The sequence below is a fragment of the Oryctolagus cuniculus genome, chromosome 7, assembly GCF_964237555.1.
Source record: "Oryctolagus cuniculus chromosome 7, mOryCun1.1, whole genome shotgun sequence".
Taxonomy (NCBI): Eukaryota; Metazoa; Chordata; class Mammalia; order Lagomorpha; family Leporidae; genus Oryctolagus; species Oryctolagus cuniculus.
Window position 1 is genome coordinate 151706312 of NC_091438.1, and position 23186 is coordinate 151729497.

At 59.2% G+C, this 23186-nt stretch overlaps 1 protein-coding gene across 1 annotated transcript; it reads left to right on the forward strand.

The window, feature by feature from the left end:
• The first annotated feature begins 130 nt into the window (after positions 1–130).
• Positions 131–19821, forward strand: TAS1R2 (taste 1 receptor member 2). Its single transcript, XM_051858054.2, has 6 exons — positions 131–453; positions 2437–2737; positions 5109–5864; positions 10032–10241; positions 16507–16630; positions 18314–19821. Exons 1-6 carry the CDS (start codon positions 275–277, stop codon positions 19240–19242), a joined length of 2499 nt encoding a protein of 832 aa, XP_051714014.1. The 5' UTR covers positions 131–274; the 3' UTR covers positions 19243–19821.
• Positions 19822–23186: the final 3365 nt, after the last annotated feature.

Here is a 23186-nt window from a genome sequence, read left to right on the forward strand (position 1 = left end):
GCCTTTTTCGCAAATGCTTGAAGCAACAGGGGCACAGGCCCTGTTCTCAGCTGAGTGGCAGGTGGCTGGGGTGTGGCCCCTCAGCAGGACACCCAGGCCTCAGTGTGTGCCAGCAGAGGATCATCCCACCGCTGGCCTCCTCTCCACCCCTCTCCCCTGCCCCGGAACCTTCACCCGGACCGTCACTATGTAAATGTCTGTGCAAATGCCCTGGTGTCCAGCTGCCTGGTCTCCAGCGAGGCAGAGTCCCTCCTGAGACTGCCACTGGCCAGCCATGGGGCCCCAGGCCAGGAGAGCCTGCTCCTTCTTCCTCCTGCTGCAGGTCCTGGCTGAGCCGGCTGAGAACTCGGACTTCTACCTGGGTGGGGACTACCTCCTGGGTGGCCTTTTTACACTTCATGCCAACGTGAAGACCACTGGCCAAAACCAACTGCATGTGCCCAAGTGCGAGGAGTGAGTGTCCGGAGTGAGGGTGGGGTGGGGGGAGACGCCTCGCTCAGAACACTGCTCCTCATCCCTCCCAACCCTGTGTGCTGGAGCCACCCTGCTGGTCCCCGGGGAGGCCCCCCACGATCCATGGCACCACAACTTTGGCGATCAAGTTCTGAAACACGGAGACCTGGTGTTCCCGAGGGCGTGTCTGTTTATAACGTGGCGAGACGTTTGAGCCTGGAAAGGTTTTAGGTCTAATCCACCTGCACCCGCTCTGGCAACTGGGGGCTCCTGTGAGCCCACGGCCCAGGGGCTCTAGAATGCGGGTGCCAAGGCTTTGGGAGGAAGAGCGTGATTTTCTGCAGACTGGGGTGGGGGGAAGGTTTGTATTTTTAAAGTCCTGGTGGGGAGTAGGGGTGCTCCCAGGACTTGGAGGGGGGTCTCCTCTCCCCCCACTTTTCTGTAGGACTCTTGGGATGGCAGCAACTTGGAGACTGGGTGGCACGCTAGAGCCAGCCTGGGCTTATGCAGTATCTGTCCGTTCAGAGAAGATGGAGCATTCTGGGAGACAGACAGAAAGGAAGGAACGTGTAAAAGACCAGAAGCGCTTGCTGCACCATCTGTGTGGCGTCGGGGGTGGCGAGGGTGGTAGTGCCAGAGATGGTGCCGAACATGACATGGCATCTCCTGACACGTGGCGTAATGGCGGGGAGTCTAAGGAAGGTAACAGTGGTGATGGGGTGATGGTGGTGCTGATGTTGACACTGTTGATAGCAGTAGTACTGGTGATAACGAAATGGTGAAGAGGATAGCGATGGGGTGGTGATGATGGTAATGATGGTAATTGTGCTGGTGGTGGTGGTGGTGATGCTGGTGGTGGTGATGGCCGTGGTGGTGGTTGTGATGGTGGTGATGTTGATGGTGATGGTGAAGGTGTTGGGTTGTGATGGTAATGATTGTGGTGATGATGGTGGTGATGGTGGTGATGGCGATGGTAGTGATGGTGATAATGATGGTGGTGATGGTGATGGTGGTGGTGGTGATAGTGATGGTGGTGATGATGGTGGTAGGTATGATGGTGGTGATGGTGATGGTGGTAATGATTGTGGTGATGATGGTGATGATGGTGATGATGATTGTGGTGGGTATGGTGATGGTGGTGATGGTGATAATGATGGTGGTGATGATGGTTGTGGGTATGATGGTGGGGATGGTGATGATGGTGATGATGGTGGTGATGATGGTGGTGGGTATGATGGTGGTGATGATGGTGGTAATGGTGGTGGTTGTGATGGTAATGATTGTAGTGTTGATGGTGATGATGGTGGTGATGGTGATGGTGGTGATGATGGTTGTGGGTATGATGGTGGGGATGGTGATGGTGGTGATGGTAATGATTGTGGTGGTGATGATGGTGATGATGGTGGTGATGATGGTGGTGGGTATGATGGTGGGGATGGTGGTAGTAATGGTGGTGGTTGTGATGGTAATGATTGTAGTGTTGATGGTGATGATGGTGGTCCTGATGATGGTGGTAGTGTGACGGTGGTGATAGTGGAAGCTATGCTGGTGGTAATGATGGTGTGACCATGGTGATCATGGTGATGACAGTAACCATGGTGATTGTGGTGATGGTGGTCACAAGAATGTGGTGACATGATGATGGTGGTGGTGATATTGGCAATAGGGGTAGTGGTTGATCGTAGAGCTTATTTGGAGTAATAGTAGTCACATTAGCAGACCTCAGGAGAGGTGGCAGGAATCATAGGGGTGGCTGCGATGGTGGCCACAGGGATCCTGGCACCAGTGATGGTCACAGGGGTGATGGCGACCCTAGAGAGGTGGTATGGTGACAATTATGCGGAGAAAATGCCGGGATCTTCTGGAGCGGCTCTTTCTCCGTGGCTTTCCTGTGCTGGGCGGGGGGGAGCAGGCTGGCTGTCCCATCCCTGCCCCCCTCACCCTGCACCTGCTCCCACCCCACCCTCGCTGTGGCACCGACAGGTACGAGGTGAAAGTGCTCGGCTACAACCTCATGCAAGCCATGCGCTTTGCCGTGGAGGAGATCAACAACCAGAGCGGCCTGCTGCCGGGCGTGCGGCTGGGCTACGAGATGGTGGACGTCTGCTACATCTCCAACAACGTGCAGCCTGTGCTCTACTTCCTGGCCGGAGACGACTACTTCCTGCCCATCCTGGACGACTACAGCTCCTACGTGCCCCGCGTGGTGGCCGTCATTGGCCCTGACAACTCTGAGTCCACCATCAATGTGGCCAACTTCCTCTCTCTCCTTCTTCTCCCCCAGGTGAGGCCCCGGGGCTCAGGCAAAGAGGATGGGCAGGGACAGGATGGTGCTTGTGCGCAGGGTTCAGAGCCGCTTCCCCCTGTCAGTCATGGGGGAGGGGCTAGGGACTGTGCAGGGTCAGGACATCCATCGCAACCTTGGGAAGGCAGCCCAGCCTGTGGGTCAGTTCAGGCTTTGGGGGTTTACAGACCTTTGGCAAATCTCTCAACTCCATTGGGCCTCAGTTTCCCTACTTGTAAAGTGGGAGCCTGAGAGCTGCATCCCAGGACGGTCGGAAGAAGGAGGTGTTCAACTTGAAAGAGTTCCTGGCACGCAGTAGGCTGTTGTTATTATGTAAAGCGTCTTGCCCGTGAGTGAAAACTCAGAGAGTATTCCACGTTGTCCGTACACTGGCTCAGCCCAAGAGCTGCCTCATAGGAGGTCCTCCAGGAAGTGCTGTTAGGGTTACTCCGGCTTTTCTAACTGCCACCATCAGCCTGATTGAAAGTGCCTCATCTAGCACCGGTGGAGAGCATCTGTCCACTAGAGCGTGGCCAGCATAGACTTGGCACACAGTAGGTCCTGACCACTGCTGGAGTTACTGCTGCCAAAGCTCTCACACACAGTGGGTGCTCAATGAATATTGTAAAGTATTTCTTGACTTTTGTTTATTTTCAAGGTAACACACACACACACACACACACACACATACATATACACACGCATCTTCCATCTGCTGATTCACTCCCCAAATGCCCACAACAGCCATGCCTGGGTCGGGTCAAAGCCAGGATCCTGGAGTTTCATCCGAGTCTCCCATGTGGATGGCAAGGACCCAAGTATTTGAACCAGCAGCTATTGCAGGAAGCGGGATTGGAAGCGGAGGAGCCAGGACTCGAATCAGGACTCGGATAAGGGATGCAGGAGCCTCAGATGATGTCTGAGCTGCTGTGCCCACTGCCTGCCCCAGCGCTGACATTTTTATCTGAAGCATCCAGACCAGGGCTGAGTTCACTCTTTTGTTCCTGTAGCAAATATTTACTGAGTGCCTACTGCATGCCAAGTACTGTTTTAGGTGCTGGGGACAAAACCAGCCAGCATCAAGGAGCGCCCCCGCGGGTGGGGAGAGACAGCCTCGCCAGCCTGAATACATCAGTGGCCCAGGGTGTTGGAAGGTGGGTCAGGCAGGAGATGGAGGACAGAGTTGGGGCTGCTGGGTGCTGGAAAGAGGACTGGAACGGCTATAGGGAAGGAGCAGTTTGCAGCCGAGCGGCAGGTGGGGCTCACTGACAATGAACGGGACAAGGACGGGAGAGCGAGAGAGGGAGCTGGCAGGTGTCTCAGGGAAGAGCCTTCCAGAAAGGGGTGTCACCAGTGCGAGGGGATGAGAGGTGCCTGGTGTGTGCATGAAGCCAGGTGAGCAACCCAGGCGGTGGAGGGGAGAGGGGGGCTAGGAGGCCAGGCAGCCTGAGGGGGGAGGGCTGGCATGTGAGGAAGCCCCTCAGGGACCACCGCGGGACTCTGGCTTTTCCTGGGTAACCCGAGAGGAGCACCGTGATGGGACGTGGGCGTGAGCAGGGTCAACGCAGCTGCCCCGTGAAATGCAGATTGTGGGGCACGAGGCGCAGGGATCCTCTCACCTCCAGGCCAGGATGGGGTGGGGAGGGGGCAGGCTCGGGAGGGACACGCACAGAAGGTGGATCCAGAAGGATTTGCTGGCGGATGGAACGTGGCTGGCGTGAGAGAGAAGATCCAAGGGTGACACCGAAAGTTTTGGTCCGAGTGACTGGAAGGGAGGGTTTGCTGTCCGCCGAGCTGGGTTCAGAGGAGAGCAGGACCTCAGGCTGGGATGTGTTCCTGTGAGACGTGTGTCAGGCAGCCGTGAACACCACCCTGAAGTCCTGGAGAGAGGCCCCAGGCCGAGGCCACCAGGGGCAGTGGCACGGAGCTGGTACTTCCAGCCAGGAGACTGGATGGGACGGCCACAGAGGGAGAGCGGGTGGACAAGGGGGAGAGGAGACCCTGGCAGGGGGCTGGGAGGCCAAGGGGAGAAATGTGGTGAGTGCTGGGCTGATGGTGATGGTGAAGGTGAGGAGGAGCTGCTCTGCTCAGAGATGCACACAGTAGGCGCTCAATAAGTGTTTCTAGACGATGGGAATGAGAATGATGTATGCCACCTCGCCCAGGGTGTGGCATACTGTAGGTGCTCCCCACGCGTTGACCGTGCCGATGTGGTGCACCCAGCCTAGAGTCTGGCCCACGGTGGCTTCCTGTCACAGGTCACTGCCCGATGGCCGTGGTAATGGTGGCGTAAACTGAATGCCTGCCAGGAAGGTGACGGCGGGTGGAGTCCTGTGGCGCCCTTGCTAACGCCGGGCCCTCCTGTCGGCAGATCACCTACAGCGCCATCAGCGACCAGCTGCGTAACAAGGAGCGCTTCCCGGCCATGCTGCGCACCGTGCCCAGCGCCAGCCACCACGTGGAGGCCATGGTGCAGCTGATGCTGCACTTCCACTGGAACTGGATCATTGTGCTCATAAGCAACGATGACTACGGCCGCGACAACAGCCAGGCGCTCAGCACCCGCCTGGCCCGCAGCGACATCTGCATCGCCTTCCAGGAGGTGCTGCCCACGCCGGAGCCCAACCAGTCCCAGACCCCGGCGGAGCGCGAGCGCCTGGCCAGCATCCTGCAGAAGCTGCGGCAGAGCACGGCGCACGTGGTGGTCATCTTCTCGCCCGAGCTGTCCCTGCACAACTTCTTCCGCGAGGTGCAGCTCTGGAAATTCAGCGACATCGTGTGGATCGCCTCCGAGTCCTGGGCCATCGACCCCGTCTTGCACAAAAAGCTGAGAGGCGCCGGCACCTTCCTGGGCCTCACCGTCCAGGCAGTGCCCATCCCGGGCTTCAGCGAGTTCCGCGTGCGCCGCACCAAGACCAGGCCACCGCCACCCAACAGGACCACCTGCAACCAGGACTGTGACAACTGCCTGAACACCACTGCGACCTACAGCACCATCCTCACACAGTCGGGAGAGCGCGTGGTCTACAGCGTGTACACGGCCGTCTACGCTGTGGCCCACGCCCTGCACCGCTTCCTCCGCTGCAACCAGACCGGCTGTGCCAAGGTCGTGGTCTACCCGTGGCAGGTGAGGGCCCCCACAGGCTGACAGGTGCAGGCTCCACGGTTGCCATGGAAACGGCAGGGCACCCTCTCACTATGGGGGCGGGGTGGTTTCTGGACACAGGGGTGGAGAGGTGATGGGGGCGTCCCTGCCCACGTCACACGGAGCCAGAGGTCCTTCCTAGTGCCAACCCCAAATTCCCTCTACAGTGAGTCCAGGAGAGTGCGTCCTTGGAGATTCAGCTGGGACTCTCTAGAAGAAGTCCGATGGCTCCCGCTGTGGGGGATGGGCCTGTGTTCTCTCCTGGGCCAGCATCAGGCTGTGGACTCCGCACTGCCCGGTTCTGCTTCCTCTGGAGTCAGATCTGGAGTTTGCATCTGTATCTTCCTGACCACACATACGCACACGTATGCACACACATGCACGCATGTACACAATGCACAGGTGCACGCACACATACGTGCAGGTACTTACACACACGTGCATGCACCTGACCATGAAGACTTGGGCGGCACAGGGGCACAGGGGTCCGTGAGCGATGCACACTTCAGACTTTGCCGCTCGTGTCTCTTCTCTGAGCGAGTGCCATGGCTTTGTCACAGTTTGGGACTGGCTTCCTACGCTAGCCCTCAGCCACCTCCCCCTTCTCCCCTCTTTCCAGCCCCCTCTCTGCTCCCCAAATAGCTGTCCACTTCCTTAACAGAGCACTTCATTAGCACTGAAGAATTCTCTCTCCTATTTTTTTTTTAAGATTTATTTATTTGAAAGGCAGAGTTACAGAGAGACAGAGGTGGAGAGAGAGAGAGAGAGAGAGAGAGAGGTCTTCCATCCACTGGTTTACTCCTCAGATGGCCCCAACAGCTGAAGCTGTGCTGATTTGAAGCCAGGGGCCAGGAGCTTCTTCCAGGCCTCCCATGGAGGTGCAGGGGCCCAAGGATTTGGGCCACCTTCCACTGCTCTCCCAGGCCATAGCAGAGAGCTGGATCAGAAGTGGAACAGCGGGGACTTGAACCAGCGCCCATATGGGATGCCAGCACTGCAGGCGGCGACTTTACCCACTACGCCACAGCGCTGGCCCCTTGCTCCTATTTTAATTGCCGTTTCTACCCTGTAATCTCAGGGCCCAACCTGGAACTATGCTCTTATCTCTAAAAGTACACAGCTACTTTTGGAAAGGAATCCTTGTGCCAGCAGGGAAAGCTACCTGTGGCCACGTGTCCTGCCGCCTGGGGAGAACACGTGATTATCACGGGGGCTTGACTGTGTCCAGCACACAGTGTGTCTCTGGCTGGACTGTCAGGCAGCCGGGAACCTACAGATAGGGACCCGAGGGGCAGGGAGCCGAAGTGACCTGCCTGTGTTGGCCCAGTGGTGAGTGACCATGACCTTGAACTTGGGCCTGGCCCACTGTGCCATGGTTCTCCCAGCCACAACTGGCAGGACTGTGCCTTCCTCTACAGCAGCCCAGACCAAAGGGCACACGGCACAGCAGTCAGGATGTCCTGATTTCCTGAGCACCTACTGGGTGCCAGGCCAGGAGGAGGTGAGGATGGTTACTATGTCCGTCTCTGCCAAGTGCAGCAGGAAGTCAGAGCCGCTGCCGGACAGGGAGGGCAGAGGCCGTCGCGGGGCGGAGGGTGTCAGGGAAGGCAGGACTGGAGTAGACGGGAGGGCGGGCACTGGCTCTTCCTGGAGGAGAGTGGGAGAGCAGTAGCCTGGCCCCCAGGTCAGGCCAGCATCGTGGGGAGCTGCAGGTGACGCTAGAGGGAGAAGCAGGGCTTTGTCCCGGAGGCGGACACGGCCCTGGGAGGGCACCCCACTTGGTGAACCACATGTGGCATCTCTGCACGGCACTAACCGCATCCCCTTGTGCAGGACACAACCTGTGCGACTGTATGTAGCACTCACACACTGCCCGGCGTTGGGCCATGCCATCTCTAGTCCTCATGGGCTCAGCTGGTTGCCAATGTGTTGATTTGCCTATGTGCGTTCTGTCTCCCACCCCAACTCCCAGCCTAAGCCTGGAAAAACAGAGCCCTATCAGCCTTACCCAGGGCTGTGTCTCTGGCTGGCAGCACTGGCCTGGCTCACAGCTGACTCTCAGGATGGGGGAAGGAATGGGCACTGTCCACGTGTCTGTGCCGTGCTCCCCCGGGAGTTGACGCTCTCCCTAGGTGCTTGCTTTCCAACGCACAGATGAGACTGTCAATCAAAGAAGGGACAGTGGCAGGTGCAGGGCGGCAGCTATGAGAGGCAAAGCTGAGGGGGTGACGAGGGGACTTAGGGTGGCGGCTGGCTGCGTGTGCTGCTCCCCGTGCTACGGGGACAATCCTGGAGGGCAGTCTGGAGGGGCCGTGATTGTCCAGGTGAGAACGCCCAGCAGGGTGCTGAACCAAGGGTCAAGGTTCGAGGTCCTCTCAGAATCCCTTTAAACCCAACTGGGCCTCCGGGCCTTCAACGGGAGCCAGGATCTGCAGCTGGGTTCGCCTGCTCGCCTCCATCGTCGGCGCTTCTCCTTACCTGTCTGCCGCCACTGCTGGCGCTTCTCCCGCGTGTCGCCCTCGTGGGCCCTCTGTCCACGTGGTGACAGGCAGGTGGGGACGAACTGAGCGGAACTTTACTGTCACGTGGTCCGGGCCTGTGGTGGTTGGGGTTTTTGTTCATTTGAAAGAGCAGGAGCGAGATAGCAAGAGCTCTTCTCTCCTTGCTCACACCCCAATAGCCCTCAACAGCCAGGGCAGGGCCAGCCCTAAGCCAGGCGCTCAGAACTCAGTCTGGGCCTCCCATGTGGGCGGCAGGGACCCGAGTATTCAGGCCATCCCCTGCCGCCTCCCAGGGTGCGCATTAGCAGGAAGCTGGATGGGAGGCCCAGACGCAAACCCTGGGCACTCCTGTGCAAACTTGGGCAAGCGATGTGATGTCTCAGAGCCTCACTCGTCCTATGTGTGGTGCAGAGGGGGGTTATTGAGCAGGCAATAAGGAATGCATCTTGTCTGCTGACAGTGCACTTCCTCCCCCTCCCCCTCCCCCCTCACTTCTGACTCCAAGGCCTGGCCTCGCAGGGCACGGCTGGAGAGGTGGACCTGACTCTGCCTGGGATGAGGAGCCAGTGCTGCACATGGGTGTGGGGCTGGGTGAAGGAAGGGAAACGGGGCTCACACCCAACTGGGGAGCCCCCAGGTGCCCAGGCCCCTGCCCACTTGGGTGAATACAGGGACAGTGCTTCCCCACCCCTTTGGGGGGAGGAGTCATTTATTACATCCCTCCAGTCCCGGGTTGCTCAGCTCTGCTTGGCCCGGCCCCTGCAGGGCGGTGACGTGGACACCCAGGGTCTGAGCCCCGAGAGGCTTCCGCCATGCTGATGTCCACCAGCAGGCTGCCCTCCTGGTCAGAGCGCCTTCGCCCCTGCAGCCCCGAAACCACTGCCTGGCAGCCTGTGCGGGTTCCGGAGAGGCTCCTCAGCCAGCGCCTCTCCCCCGGGCAGGGAAGGGAGGAGGCGAGGGCCCCGCTGCTGGGGCGGGCTGCCTGCCTGTCTGTGCGTCATCCCCCCAGGTGACGTGGGCTCTGGAGTCCAGAACGATGTGTCATCTGAGCTGGAAGCCTTTTGGAGGTTAGCTCAGAGAGGCTGAGTGGGCTGCCCGGAGTCACACAGGAAACAGAGCAGGGCTAGGACTGAAATTCAGGCTGCAGGATGCCCTGTTGCAAGTGTGTTCTAGTGCATACCAGCTTCTGCCCCGACAGGGCTGGGGTGGGCTGGGGCGAGACTGGAGGGAGAGCTGACCCTAAGGTGCAGGGAAGCAGGAGGGGCCCAGGAGCAGGAGCAGGTGCAGGGACAGTCCCCGGGAGGGGGTGAGCTCCCGCTGGCCTGAGCTGGGGCAGGGTTCTCAGCCCCTGAGATGAGCCCATGTTGCTTCGGAGCCCAGGAGATGGGCTCCTTCCTGCCCTCATTTTGCAGAAGAGGTCAGGGGTTCAGAGAGGCTGAGCAGCAGGTCCAAGGCCGCACAGCAAGGGTGGAGCAGAGACCCAGACTCAGTGCGTTGGACCCCAGAGCAGAGTGCGCGGCAGCCGCTGCCCCCCGGGCTCGCTCCTTCCCGAATGCTTCCGCCCCATTTGACAGTGGTGCAACCAAGGCTAGCGGGAGGGGCCGGGCTCTGATGCCAGCTCTGCCTCCCTCCCCTGCCACCCTCCCAGCTACTCAAGGAGCTCTGGAACGTCAGCTTCACCCTCCAGGGGCAGAAGATCTTCTTCGACCAGCAAGGGGACGTGCCCATGAGCTTGGAAATCATCCAGTGGAAGTGGGACCAGAGCCAGAACCCCTTCCAGAGCATTGCCTCCTACTACCCCATGCTGAAGCACCTGACAGTCACCCACAGCGTCTCCTGGCACACCCCGGACAACACGGTCAGCGGGGGGTGGCGTGGGGGGGGCAGGGGCGGGGCTTGGGGCTCATGCTGGGGTGCCAAGGGCCCTTGTCATCCAGGAGGATGCCCAGAGATTCAGGACCAGTAGCTGCAGAGTCAGGATCAGTAACCGCAGAGTCAGGATCAGTAGCCGCAGAGTTAGGATCAGTAGCCGCAGATTCAGGACCAGTAGCTGCAGAGTCAGGATCAGTAGCCACAGATTCGGGATCGGTAGCCGGAGGTTCAGGACTGATAGCCAGAGATTCAGGACCAGTAGCTGGAGATTCAGGACCAGTAGCTGGAGGTTCAGGATCAGTAGCCGTAGATTCAGGATCAGTAGCTGGTAGGGTCACCATCTGCACCTGCACAGTCTCTGGTCCTGTCTTTCCTGTGTTTTTTTTTTTTTGTTTTGTTTTGTTTTTTTTTTTTTTTCCTTTTTTACAGGCAGAGTGGACAGTGAGAGAAAGAAACAGAGAGAAAGGTCTTCCTTTACCGTTGGTTCACCCTCCAATGGCCACTGCGGCCAGCGCACTGCGGCTGGCGCACCACGCTGATCCGATGGCAGGAGCCAGGTGCTTCTCCTGGTCTCCCATGCGGGTGCAGGGCCCAAGGACCTGGGCCATCCTCCACTGCACTCCCTGGCCACAGCAGAGAGCTGGCCTGGAAGAGGGGCAACCAGGACAGAATCCGGCGCCCCGACCGGGACTAGAACCTGGGGTACCAGCGCTGCAGGCAGAGGATTAGCCTAGTGAGCCACGGCACAGGCCCTGTCTTTCCTGTTGGTTCGGTGGAAGCTCAGGGTTGGTAAACTGCCACCAGTCTGTCCATTTTACCGATCAGGAAACAGGGCACAGAGAGGTTGCGGGACCTGCTCTGGGCCGCACAGCTTGGCCGCAGTGGAGTTTCCCTACGTACAGCATTCACGCTGTCACCTGCTGTCTATAGCTCCTGCCTTGGGACTAGCGGCTGTGCCTTCCACTGCCTGTGCCGGTGATATCTACAGCCGTCAGCTTCCCTCTGGGTACTATGTGCACAGTACCCCACATGTTTTGCATTGTTTTTCAAAGTGGCTTTATCGTTAACTGTGGCAGAAGCACGGTGCGTGGAATTCGCCACCTTAGCTTAGCATTCGGACTGTGGCACCGCAGCGCTCAGGGAGTTTTCGTCCCTAAACCTGACACTCTGGGCTGGGGGACAGTCAGCCTAAAGGACGCGTTGCACCTCCCCTCCTCCCCTCCTCCCCTTCCTCCCCCCCTCCCCGTTTCCTCCCTTTTGTCGAGGTCCCTGGCGCTAACCAGACCCTTCTCAACTGCCTGCAATGCGGACGGCAAAGCCTTCTGCCGCCTCTCCTTTCTGGCCAGAACCCCGAGCTGTTCCACACCGAGCCCGGCCCACGGAATCACTGGGTCCGGCGCTGCCAAGGCAGTCGCAGGCGGGACTCCAGACCCCGTAAATCTGTAGCAGGTGCATCTCTAAGCTGAGCATTTGTATGGCCTGGAAATGTCGATGTCCTGAGTCTCCAACTCTCCGAGTGGCCCTGGGCAGGAAGAAGGTCCCCGCCCCTCCGCACCCCTGACACCTGCTCTCGGTGTCCCTTCCCACAGCCTCACTCCTTGCTTCTGCGAGTTTGACAGCTTAGACGGCGCGTGGCTGGAGTCGTGCAGTAGGTGCGAAGGCGTCTTGTGTTTCTAGCTTTGTGGCTTCTGTAATCTCTGCTTTCCCTTGTGAACCCCTCTCCGCCCCGTTATTTAACAGTGGGCTTCGTTGCACAGCCGTGTGGATGCCCCACGTATCTTTCTTTTTTTAAATTTTTTTAATATTATTTATTTAACAGGTAGAGTTATAGACAGAGAGAGAGAGAGAAAGGTCTTCCTTCCATTGGTTCACTCCCCAAATGGCCAGTACTGCTGGCGCTGTGCTGATCCGAAGCCAGGAGCCAGGTACTTCCTCCTGGTCTCCCATGCGGGTGCAGGGGCCCGAGCACTTGGTCTATCCTCCACTGCCTTCCCGGGCCACAGCAGAGAGCTGGACTGGAAGAGGAGCAACCGGGACTAGAACTCGGTGCCCATATGGGATGCCAGCGCCACAGGTGGAGGATTAACCAAGTGAGCCATGGCGCCGGCGCCCCACATATCTTTCCATCGCTGAATTCTGACTCCGTTGTGCTGTGGTTGGAGAGCATGGTTTCAATCCTTTTACATCGGTTAAACCTCTTTTTTTTTCTTTTTTAAAGATTTAGTTATTTGAAAGGCAGAGTTACAGGGAGAGAGAGGAAGAGACAGGAAGAGAGAGAGGAGAGGTCCTCCATCTACTGGTTCATCCCACAAATGGCTGCAACAGCCAGGATGGGCCAAGCCAAAGCCAGGAGCCAGGAGCTTCTTCCAGGTCTCCTATGTGGGTGCAGGAGCCCACATGGTTTCCCAGGTGCATTAGCAGGGAGCTGGATCAAAAGTGGAGCAGCCAGGACTTGAACCGGAGCCCACATGGGACGCTGGCTTCACAGGTAGCGGCTGTACCGGCTACGCCACAGTGCCGGCCCCTAAACCTTGTTTTCTGGCCGTTTCTACGTTAGTAGAGTTCATGCTGGACAGCGTTCCGAGGGCCCTGGAGAAGGCTGTGCCTCCGGCTGCTGGGAGCGACGGCGGTCTGTGGGGGTCAGCCTTAACTGGTTTATATATGTGCTGTCCTTATCCGTCTCTGTGTCGTTCGATTCAGTGCTGCAAGTGGGACATTGGAGAGTGCACTGACTACTGCTAACTTATCCATTCCTCCTTCACTCGGGATCTCTGCTTCTCGGATTTTGGGGCTCTCCTGCTGGGGCTGTATGGATCTGGTGGATGGACTTTTCCGTCGCTACAGACGTCTCTTTTCCTCCCTCCCCACCTCTTCTGAGCTTTCCCTGAGCCTTCACTGTTCGCGCCTGACCATGACGCTGCAGGCGTCACTTACTTGGTATTTTTTCTAGTCGGGGTCCTCCGCGCTCCCTGGGTCTATGGTCTGGTGTGGTCATTAACGTTGGAAAACTGACTGCCATTATTAGGTCAAATCTCTTCTCTCTCTCATTCTGTTTCTCTTCCTCTTCTTGCTTCTTCTTTTTCTATTCTCATTGCGAGTATTTATAGCTTTTGTAATTGTCCCATAACCCCTGGATATCCTATTCTTTTTCCTCCACTTTTTCTCTCTGCCCCCTACTGTGGGGATTTCTGCCAACACGGCTTCCAATGCACCGATTCTTCCCTCAGCCACGTCTGGCCTCTGTTGGACCGGCATTGCTCATCCCTACTAGCGTGTTTGTGGCCCTGGTTTTACAGCTGGCGCTAGTGTTTAGAATTTGCATGACGCATGCTTTCTTTCATGGTTTCTGCTTTTACAACTGGGGTCCTTGGCAAATGAATCACTTGCCATAACTTCTCCACGTGATGGTTCCCAAGGAGAGGCCACGCGTGAGTTTGCTGCAGAAGCGTGCTTCGCCTCTTCCGACGGTGTTTTTTGGCTGCTGTCCTGCCTCGGGATTTGGGGTTGAAAGTCTAAACGGGGTGCGTTTGGGCAAAGAGAACTGAGGAACTTGAGAGGGAGGGCTTCTGTTGACTTGGGTGGGAGACCGACCACAGGTCCCGTTTCCTGTAGCTGTGATCTCCCTGCTGTCACCTCTGGGTTTCCCTAGACGCCTTCCGACAAAGTCTGAGCTTTGCCAACCTTTGTGCAGGGTCTGATGGCTGTGGTGGAAAGGCGGGGCGGGGGAGTGTCCTCTAACCCTGGCTTTCAGGGAGTCCGTGCCCCTGGGCTAGCCTTTCTCAGTGCCCCTCCCCCTCCACCCTTGGACAAGACCGGAAGGCTCAGGAGGAGCTGGAACTGGGAACCTGTAAGGAAAGAAGAGCAAGACACAGAGGAGGCAGGACCAGACCCACAGCCGCACCAGTCTCTCCGGGAACGAGCCCGAGAGGGGCTCAGGGCCAGTGAGACACAGCAGAGGGCCCCTGCGGTCCCCCAGCAGAGAGCAGGCTCTCATACAAGCTGCAGGCTGATGGCGTAGGCAGGCTGGGGGACTCGGGGCTGAGCTCTTCAGAGAGCGGGGAGCACTTGGGAGAGTTGGCTAACAGTCAGGGCAGGGTCCAGCTGGTCGAGGAAGAACGCAGGGTCTGGGGTCTGCTCTTGGTCACGCAGGCAAGGGACCAGCCTGGATCTAAGGCTGTTGCCCTTGCCCACCCGAATCGCCCCTCCTCCGTGTCGGGTAAGCTCTGGGAAAACCCGCGTTTGCTGGGCTATGGTGAAACAGCTCTGCTCGAAGATTCAGCCCGAGCTGTGGCTCAGGATGGTGACTCCTCCCCTCCTCCCGCTGGAACCCATGGGGGGCTATGAGTCTCCAGTTCCACCCCGGAGAGCTGGGGGGCTGCTGGGTGAGCTCACGAAAGTGGCCACACGTCCTCACCTCCGGCCGGCCAGCAGTCCTCACCTCCGGCCGGCCCGCATGCAGCCCCCGTGCTGAGCGCCTTATTTTTCAGGTTTGTTTGCCACTCGCTATCTCAGAGGCAGCTTCCGCTGTGGGACGCTGGACCCCGCTGTCCTCCAAGGCGCGTGGCTCCAGCGTCTGAGGCTGCGGGTTGCCCTGGGAGCCCCGTCTCTGATGGAACCGACAAGAACTCAGGTTTCCGCTTGTGAGCCCCGGAGTCAGGGCTCCCCGGATCCGTGCACGTGGCCCCCAGTGGCTCCCACACCCACCCCGGTGAGGCCATCACCCACGCCACTCGTCTGAGCTTGCTTCTGTCTAGATGGATGCTGTCTGCGTGTGGCTCAGCCAGTGGTGACCGTCGCAGTGGACCCGTGACTGCCACGTGACACAGTCAAGCTCATCTCTTCGGGCGCTGTTTTTATTCGGCTTCCGGATCATTCTCTCGGTTCTTGTATGCCCGCAACTCCCCTCCCCGCGTCTCCTTTTCCAGCGCCTCAGTGAGTGCAGGAAGAGCGGCCTGCTTTATTCTTCCTCTGCTCTCACACCACAGTTCTCAAGATGGAGGGGCCGGCGCCGGGCGTGGCTGGCAAAGCCACTGCCCGCGATGTTGGGATCCTATGTGGGTGCCGGATTGTGTGCCAGCTGCTCCACTTCCAATCCAGCTCCCTGCTAACAGGCCTGGGGAAAGCAGCAGAAATGGCCTAAGTACTTGAGCCCCGGCACCCGCGTGGGAGTCCCAGATGCAAGGTCTCCTGGTTCCTGACTTCAGCCTGGCCCAGCCCCAGCTGTTGCAGCCATCTGGAGAATGAACCTGAGGATGGAAGACCTCTCTCTCTCTCTCTCTCTCTCTCTCTCTGCCTCTCTTCTCTCTCTGTGTAACTCTGACATTCAAATAAATAAATACATCTTTAAAAAAAAAAAGGAAGTGGAGCAGCCAGGACTCGAACCGGTGCCCATGTGGGATGCTGGCGCTGCAGGTGGCTGTTTAACCTACTGCGCCACGGCCCTGGCCCCCATCAGTGTGGTTTTCACACAACCCAGCTCACTCCCCATTCAAGAACCTCACTGACCTCCTGCTGGCCCCGTCTCAGGGCACCCATGAGCAGCCTTGGAATGGGGCTCCCCTACCCCCACCTTCCCCTCCCTCCACTGTGCACCCCAATTCCCGCCTGCCCCACCCACTCTGCCTTCCTCCTCCCTGCATCTGCTCCATTGCGCGCGCTCTCTCTCTCTCTCTCTCTCTCCCTCTAACACTTGTCTTATTTATTGAAAGGCAGAGTTACTGGGCGGGGCAGGGGAAGGGCTCCTCCATCCTCTGGTTCACTCCCCAGGTGGCCACAACACCCGGAGCTGGACCAGGCTGCAGCCAGGAGCCCCGTTCTCTTTCCCCATGTGGATGCAAAGCCCCAGCCCTTGGGTCTCCTTCCTCTGCACCCTCCCCCTCTGTGTGTCATTCATTCACTCCTTTAGGGCCCAACGATCAGACACGTGTGTATGCTTTAGGCTCTGGAAATAGAGCAGGGAAGACCATAGGCGCGGCCGCTGCCCGCCTGCTCTCGTCCACCTGCAGAGCCGTGTTAGCTAGGAGCCTGGGCTGCAAGCGGCAGAGAGTGACACAAGCACAGGTCATGGATTGCCCGGATCACTGAAAATGCTCAAGGTAGACCAGGAGGCTGCAGGCCAGGCCCCTGCCTGGGTCTCACTCAGCTCTGATGGCGATCAGGCATCCAAGTCCTCCTGGGAGGGGCTGGGCATCCTGCCAGGGAGCCGGAGTGCGAGAGGCGGAGCCTCAGGGTGTCCTACACACCTGCCCCAGGTGCCGGTGTCCATGTGTTCCAAGAGCTGCCGGCCCGGGCAGAGGAAAAAGCCCGTGGGCATGCACCCCTGCTGCTTCGAGTGCCTCGACTGCCTTCCCGGCACCTTCCTCAACCAAACTGCAGGTACAGCTCGCACGCCCCTCCCCTGCCCGCAACCGCCCCTGTGGTCTCTGGGGCACCTCCCTCTGGCAGGGTCTCTGGGGTCTCCCCGGGGGCTGTAGGTGTCTGAGGACCAGCGGCCATGTCTGTCCAGGGCCCACTGGACAATGAATGAATGAATGAATGAATGAGTGGATAGATCTCCCTGCAGGACGCTCTCTGGCAGGCAGGCCAGTGTCTGATTTAGGAGGGAACCTGGAAGGTTCATGAGAAACGGGATTAAAAGATGGGGCCGGCGTCGTAGTGCAGCAGGGTAAGCTGCCGCCTGCAATGTCAGCATCGCATTTCAGAGCGCCGGTTCTGGTCCCGGCTGCTCCACTTCCGATCCAGTCCCTGCTGATGTGCTGGGAAAGCAGCGGATGATGGCCTGAGTGCCTGGGCCCCTGCACCCACGTGGGAGACCCGGATGGGGCTCCTGGCTCCTGGCTACGGCCTGGCCCAGCCCTGGCTGTGCAGCCGTGTGAACCAGCAAATGCCCCATGTCTCCCCCTCTCTCAGTCACTCTGCCTTCAAGTGAATCAATCTTTTATGAATGAACTTGAGAGAAAGTGATTGTGGTGCAAAACATTTCTGATACAGTTTATTCACCACACGCGTTTCTCACAAACTTCTGGAAGGCCCCGCATATGTGTGGATTCCAAAATGAATTTTTTAAAAGGTTTGTTTATTTGGGAGTCAGAGTTACAGAGAGAGGAGGAGAGACAGAGAGAAAGAAGACTTCCATCCACTGGTTCACTCCCCCAGATGGCCACAGCTGGCTGGGGCTGGGCCAGGCTGAAGCCAGGAGTCAGGAGCTCCATCCGGGTCTCCCAAGTGGGTGCAGGGGCCCAAGCACTTGGGCCATCTTCCACTGCTTTCCCAGGTGCATTAGCAGGGAGCTGGACCGGAAGTGGAGCAGCTGGGATTTGAACCGGCGCCCATATGGGAACCTGGCGTCAAAACAGCTTAATCCACTGCGCCCAAAGATTTCAAAGACTTTGCACCAAAGAAGCCTGTCTCTTAATTCTGTTTTCCACGAACCTTAGACGTCCGCTCGTGTCCTGGTCTCCCCAGGGCCCAGCAGGGTCCTAGCACCCAGTGGCTGCTCAGCGAGACGGGGGGCGGGTGACTTCCGTGACAAGAACCGACAGCTCTTGGCAGGGTGGACGCCAACATCTCTGTCCGCACAGAGCAGAACCGGGGCTCAAAACAAATTCCTTCTCCCGACCTCACTGATTAGTAGATCAAGCGAACGCTTTCATCTCCCGTAAAAGCACCTACTGTGTGTCTGTGCCTGGCAGAGGCCAGGGCGCGCAGCAGGTGCTAGGCAAAAGCTGGCTAGTGAGTTCCTTGGCCTCCCTCCCGTGGCCTCCAGAGTCCATCCCAGTGGTTGAACGTCTCCCCCACCGGGTCGGAGGAGGAGGAACGTGGAAGGGAGGGGTCCTAGCTGGTAGGAGACCCGGATTCCAATCCTGCCTCTGTGACACATTGGCTTTGTGAGTTGGGGCAAAGTATTCCCCCTTGCTGGCCTCTGCTTCCTCACCTGTGACACGGGCTGCCGTGTGGATCTGACCAGCACGTTAGGAGGCTCCGTGAGGGTGGGCTGTGGGCGCGGGGCTCCGAGGGCGCGGGTGCCTGGCTGACGGCGGCGGCTGTGGGTCTCTGCAGATGAGCTTGACTGCCAGCCCTGCCCGAGTTACGCGTGGTCGCACAGGAACGACACCTCCTGCTTCAAGCGGCGGCTGGCCTTCCTGGAGTGGCACGAGGTCCCCACCATCATGGTGGCCCTGCTGGCCGCCCTGGGCTTCCTCAGCACCCTCAGCACCCTGGTCGTGTTCTGGAGACACTCCTCGACGCCCGTGGTCCGCTCGGCCGGGGGCCCCATGTGCTTCCTGATGCTGGCGCTGCTGCTGCTGGCCTTCGCCGTGGTGCCGGTGTACGTGGGGCCGCCCACGGTGCTCACGTGTCTCTGCCGCCAGGCCCTCTTCACCCTCTGCTTCACCGTCTGCATCGCCTGCATCACCGTGCGCTCCTTCCAGATCGCGTGCATCTTCAAGATGGCGCGCCGCCTCCCGCGCGCCTACGGCTACTGGGTGCGCTACCACGGCGCCTACGTCTCCGTGCTGCTCCTCACGGCCCTCAAGCTGGCCATGGTGCTGGGCAACGTGTTGGCCACGACCACCAACCCCACACACCGCGCGGACCCCGAGGACCCCACCATCATGATCCTCTCCTGCCACCCCAACTACCGCAAAACGCTGCTCTTCAACGCCAGCCTGGACCTGCTGCTGTCCATGGGGGGCTTCACCTTCGCCTACATGGGCAAGGAGCTGCCCACCAACTACAACGAGGCCAAGTTCATCACCCTCAGCATGACCTTCTCCTTCACCTCCACCGTCTCCCTCTGCACCTTCATGTCCATCTACGAAGGGGTGCTGGTCACCATCATGGACCTCTTGGTCACCGTGCTCAACCTGCTGGCCATCAGCCTGGGCTACTTCGGCCCCAAGTGCTACCTGATCCTCTTCTTCCCCGAGCGCAACACACCCAGCTACTTCAACAGCGTGATCCAGGGCTACACCATGAGGAGGGACTAGAGCCACCCGGAGGGGGAGGGCCTGGGCTCGGCAGCAGAGCGGGCCGGGGGAGGGTGTGCTTGGGCACTGCCTGGAGGATGCTGGGCGGCCACCCCCGGGACTCCTCCCCACCGGGACTGCAGCTGGGCATTATTTCTCCGCCAGTCTCTGCATCCTGGCTGTCTTTACCCGCTTATCAGCAGGTGTCCTCTGTTCCACTCCTGTGGGCTGTTTCGCTTGCCAAGTGCGGTCATCTCCTCTAGAAAAAAGGACCCAAGGTGACCTGTTGGTCGCCAAGGGCAGGCTGCGCTGCCAGCTTACAGCGCCATCTGGTGGCCACAGCAAGCACCTGTCGTCCCGGGCCATTTCCTTCACTCACGTTCAAGGTGGGGGCAGCCCTGCTGGTGGCTTGGGCGGGAGGGAGGGGGGTCCAGTGTGAGCTCTAGGAATGCAGCCTGGGCATCGCTCCCCACCTGTCTCTCGTGTTTCATTTTCCGATTCCCTAAAGGCTCAGACCCAGGCCTTTGTGTATCCCTCGGTGATGGCTGGGCACAGCGTGTGCTTAGTTGAATACCTATGAATAAACTCCCTTGGGTGAAATGAGTGAGCGTCTTGCCTTCAGAGGGGCCCTGAGAAAGGACATGGGGGGTCAGAGAGAGCTCGGTTTAAATCCCCGCATCGCCACTTCCAAGCTGTGTGTCCTGAGGCCAATTCCTACTGCCCTGAGCCTCCACGTCCCCACCTCCAACAGCTTCACGGGGATCTTAAAGGAGCAAAGACAATATGTGTAGAGTGTATACAGTAGGTGCTCAATAAGTGCCAGCCACGGAAAACCCACGAGTCCCCAGAACCCTGAGGAACATCAGGCTTGCCTTGTTTCCAGTCCTCGGATTCCGTGGCGCATCCAGGAGCTGGCCTGTTCCCCTTGTTATCCGGCAAATTCCGGGTGGTCTGGGGCGCTCAAGCCTCGGGGACCTCCCAGGGCCCCTGTGGAGCACCGTGCTGCTGGGCATGGCTGTGCCTGTGCAACCCCCTCCCCCCACCAAGCCCCCTCGGAGGGCTCCCTAACTTCTCAGTGTTGGGGGGCCAGGCCTGGCCTGTCCGCTCACCAGTGCAGAGGCCTCAGGGTGCCACAGAGAAGTGGCTTGCCTGGCTCAGGGGCACCCCCTCGCGGGTGGGAGAGCCAAGCTCAGAGCCTCCTCCGCTGTCCCCCGGGCCCAGGCGGGACCCAGGGGCCCTTGAGGGGTCGTCACTGCAGCAATGCTGGGGCAGCCCGGGACCCCTCTGGGGGTGATTTACGGTTTGCTCAGCACCGACCCTGGCAGGAGCAACTTCCACAAGCACACGGGCGGCCAGGCAGGCGGCTGCCTCTCCTTTGCCCTTGGTTTCCCTCTCTCCCAGTTCAAGGTCAGAGCTGGAAGGAACTGGGCTTGAATCTCTGGCTTTGGGGGCACGGCTGGGGCCACTTGTCTCTACTGGCAGGGCAGGGGGCTGTTTCCTCCCAGAGCCTGGCATGTGGCAGGTGCACGTGAGTCACCTTCAGGCTACGTCGCCATCAGCCCCGTCCCCCCACCGGCCGTCCTCGCAAGCCACTGCCTCACTGATTCAGGGCTTCTCGGAGCTGGGGCGCGGGGTCCCGAGCGGCGGGAACGACACGGGGGGGCAGGGATCTGAGGCAGGGGTTAAGTCGCCGCTCGGGGCACCGACATCCTGTCTCGGAGCCTCTGGGTTTGAGCTCCTCGGCTTCCGATCCAGTTTCCTGCTAAGACACAGCCTGGGAGGCGGGAGGTGACGGCTCAAGTGCTTGGGTCCCTGCTGTCCACGTGGGAGTTTCCAGGCTCGTGGCTTGAGCCTGGCCCAGCCCTGGCTCTTGCGGGCATTTGGGGAGTGAACCAGAAGGGAGGAGCTCTCTGTCTCTTGTCTCCTCTGTCTCTGTCTCTGTGCCTTTCAGATAAATAGACAGATCCTAAAATTCACAACAAATGCAGATTGACACCTGGGAACGTGAGGGACTGGTTCCAGGATGCCCTGAGGATACGAGCTCCAGGAATGCTCCAGTGCCTTACATAACAGGGCAGAGTGGGGGCGGGCAGGCGGCTGGCCAGCCAGGACGGGGCCACGCCCACCTCCACCTCCTGACTGCAGCTTCTGGCTCATGTGGACCCCAGGAGGCGGCAGTGACGGCTCAGGCCATTGCGTTCCTGCCACTCACTCGGGAGGCCTGGACGGGCTCCCCAGCTCTCAGCTGGAGCCTGGCCCTGGGCCCCGGGTGTTACAGCCAGAGGATGGGAGCCCTCTCTCTGTCTCTTTGCCTTTCAAGTAATTATATATATATATATATATATTATATATATATAAAATTTGAAAGTCAGAATTACACAGAGAGAGGAGAGGCAGAGAGAGAGAGAGAGGTCTTCCATCTGATGGTTCTCTCCCCAACTGGCCACAATGACCAGAGCTGCGCCAATCCGAAGCCAGGAGCCACGAGCTTCTTCCGGGTCTCCCACACAGGTGCAGGGTCCCAAGGACTTTGGGCCATCCTCTACTGCTTTCCCAGGCTATAGCAGAGAGCTGGATCAGAAGAGGAGCAGCCAGGACTAGAACCGGCGCTCATATGGGATGCTGGTGCTTCAGGCCAGGGCGTTAACCCACTGCGCCACAGCGCTGGCCCCAATATATATATATTTTTAAAAGCAAGTATTATTTTTTAAAAACGGGCTCACATTTGCATATTCCCTGAACACACCCGCCTGCAGCCTTCCGTCCCCTGATTCAGTGGAGGTGCTGGGCAAATGGTTTGTTGTATCCCTGATGTTTGGGGACTCGTGACAAGGACAAGTGTCTCTGTGTGGCACACGTGGGCCTGACCTAGTGCCCTGGAGTCTGCTTGGTGGGCAGGATCTTTCCAAAACCTCCTTCTCCGTCCCCTCCACCGGGTCCAGGGGAGCCCACAGCTCTGCCTCGCTCAGGCCCTGAGCGTCCATGGGACCACCCTGCCCGGTCTGAGCCTGGCTGTGGCTGCGCCCCGTCCCCCTGGCCCTCGGGACCAGATTGCCAGAGGCTCAAGAAGTTTTAAGCTCTTAATTCTCTTTTCTTGCCCATTTCTGAAGGTTTAATTTTTTTTAACGGAAAAGAGTTAATGACCTTATTTCTTGGTTCTGCCTCGTGGGCCACCATTAGAGGAAAGAGTCCCCGCATCCCACAGCCCTCCCAGGACACCTGCTCCCCACCCCCTTTGGCAGCTGCCCTCTTGACCACATGCCCAGAGTTCTTGATGGCTTTCTTGTTCCCTCCTGGCGACGGGAGGCTCACTGAGGATGGCACAGCGCACAGCGAGGAGAAAACTCAGAACCCACCTGCCTGGCGTTTCCACTCACGGACACCAATCTATCCTTTGGGACCACAGAGGAGCTCCACCTCCCCGTGCGAGGGTCGCCTCTCCAGGAGCGCCTACTGCATGCTGGGCACCCCCAGCCCCACAGTGACCCTGTGCCCCGAGCGCCAGGGTCCCCGCCTCCATCCTGTTCTCAGAGGCAGAGCTGGTGGCCTAGGCCAGCTGACGCTGTGTCCCGGGGCCAGCGGGGTGGAGCAGATGGCCCAGCCCAGGCCAATCAGCACGCGCCCTTCCTTGCTATGGGCTTGGTCGGTGCAAGTAGAAGTCGGCTCAGGGCCTGTGCTGGGACAGAGTCCTCCCGGAGGCCCTGGGGGCGGTTCTCGGTGGGGCGGGGCCCGCTCAGCTCCCACCTCTGTGACCTTGTCCTGGCCTCCTCTTCCCCCACACTGCTCTGCAGCTCGCCATCCTCGCGATTCCACACACATGCCACGTTCTGCCCCAGGGCCTTGGCACTGGCTGTCTCTCTCCTGGAAATCTCTTCCCCAGACGGTGGCACAGCTGCGGCCTCACCGGCTTCTTCCCACGCGTCCCTGTCCGTCACGCCATGCCTTCCACCTCCTTGTCTTGCTGA

What these genes read in the sequence shown, in the direction of transcription:
- TAS1R2 (XM_051858054.2), top strand. Translation starts at nt 275, where the DNA reads ATGGGGCCCCAGGCCAGGAGAGCCTGCTCCTTCTTCCTCCTGCTGCAG. An exon ending in CTCTCCTTCTTCTCCCCCAG is followed by an intron (nt 2,738 to 5,108) that starts GTGAGGCCCCGG and finishes TCCTGTCGGCAG; the next exon opens with ATCACCTACAGCGCCATCAG. An exon ending in GGCACACCCCGGACAACACG is followed by an intron (nt 10,242 to 16,506) that starts GTCAGCGGGGGG and finishes CACCTGCCCCAG; the next exon opens with GTGCCGGTGTCCATGTGTTC.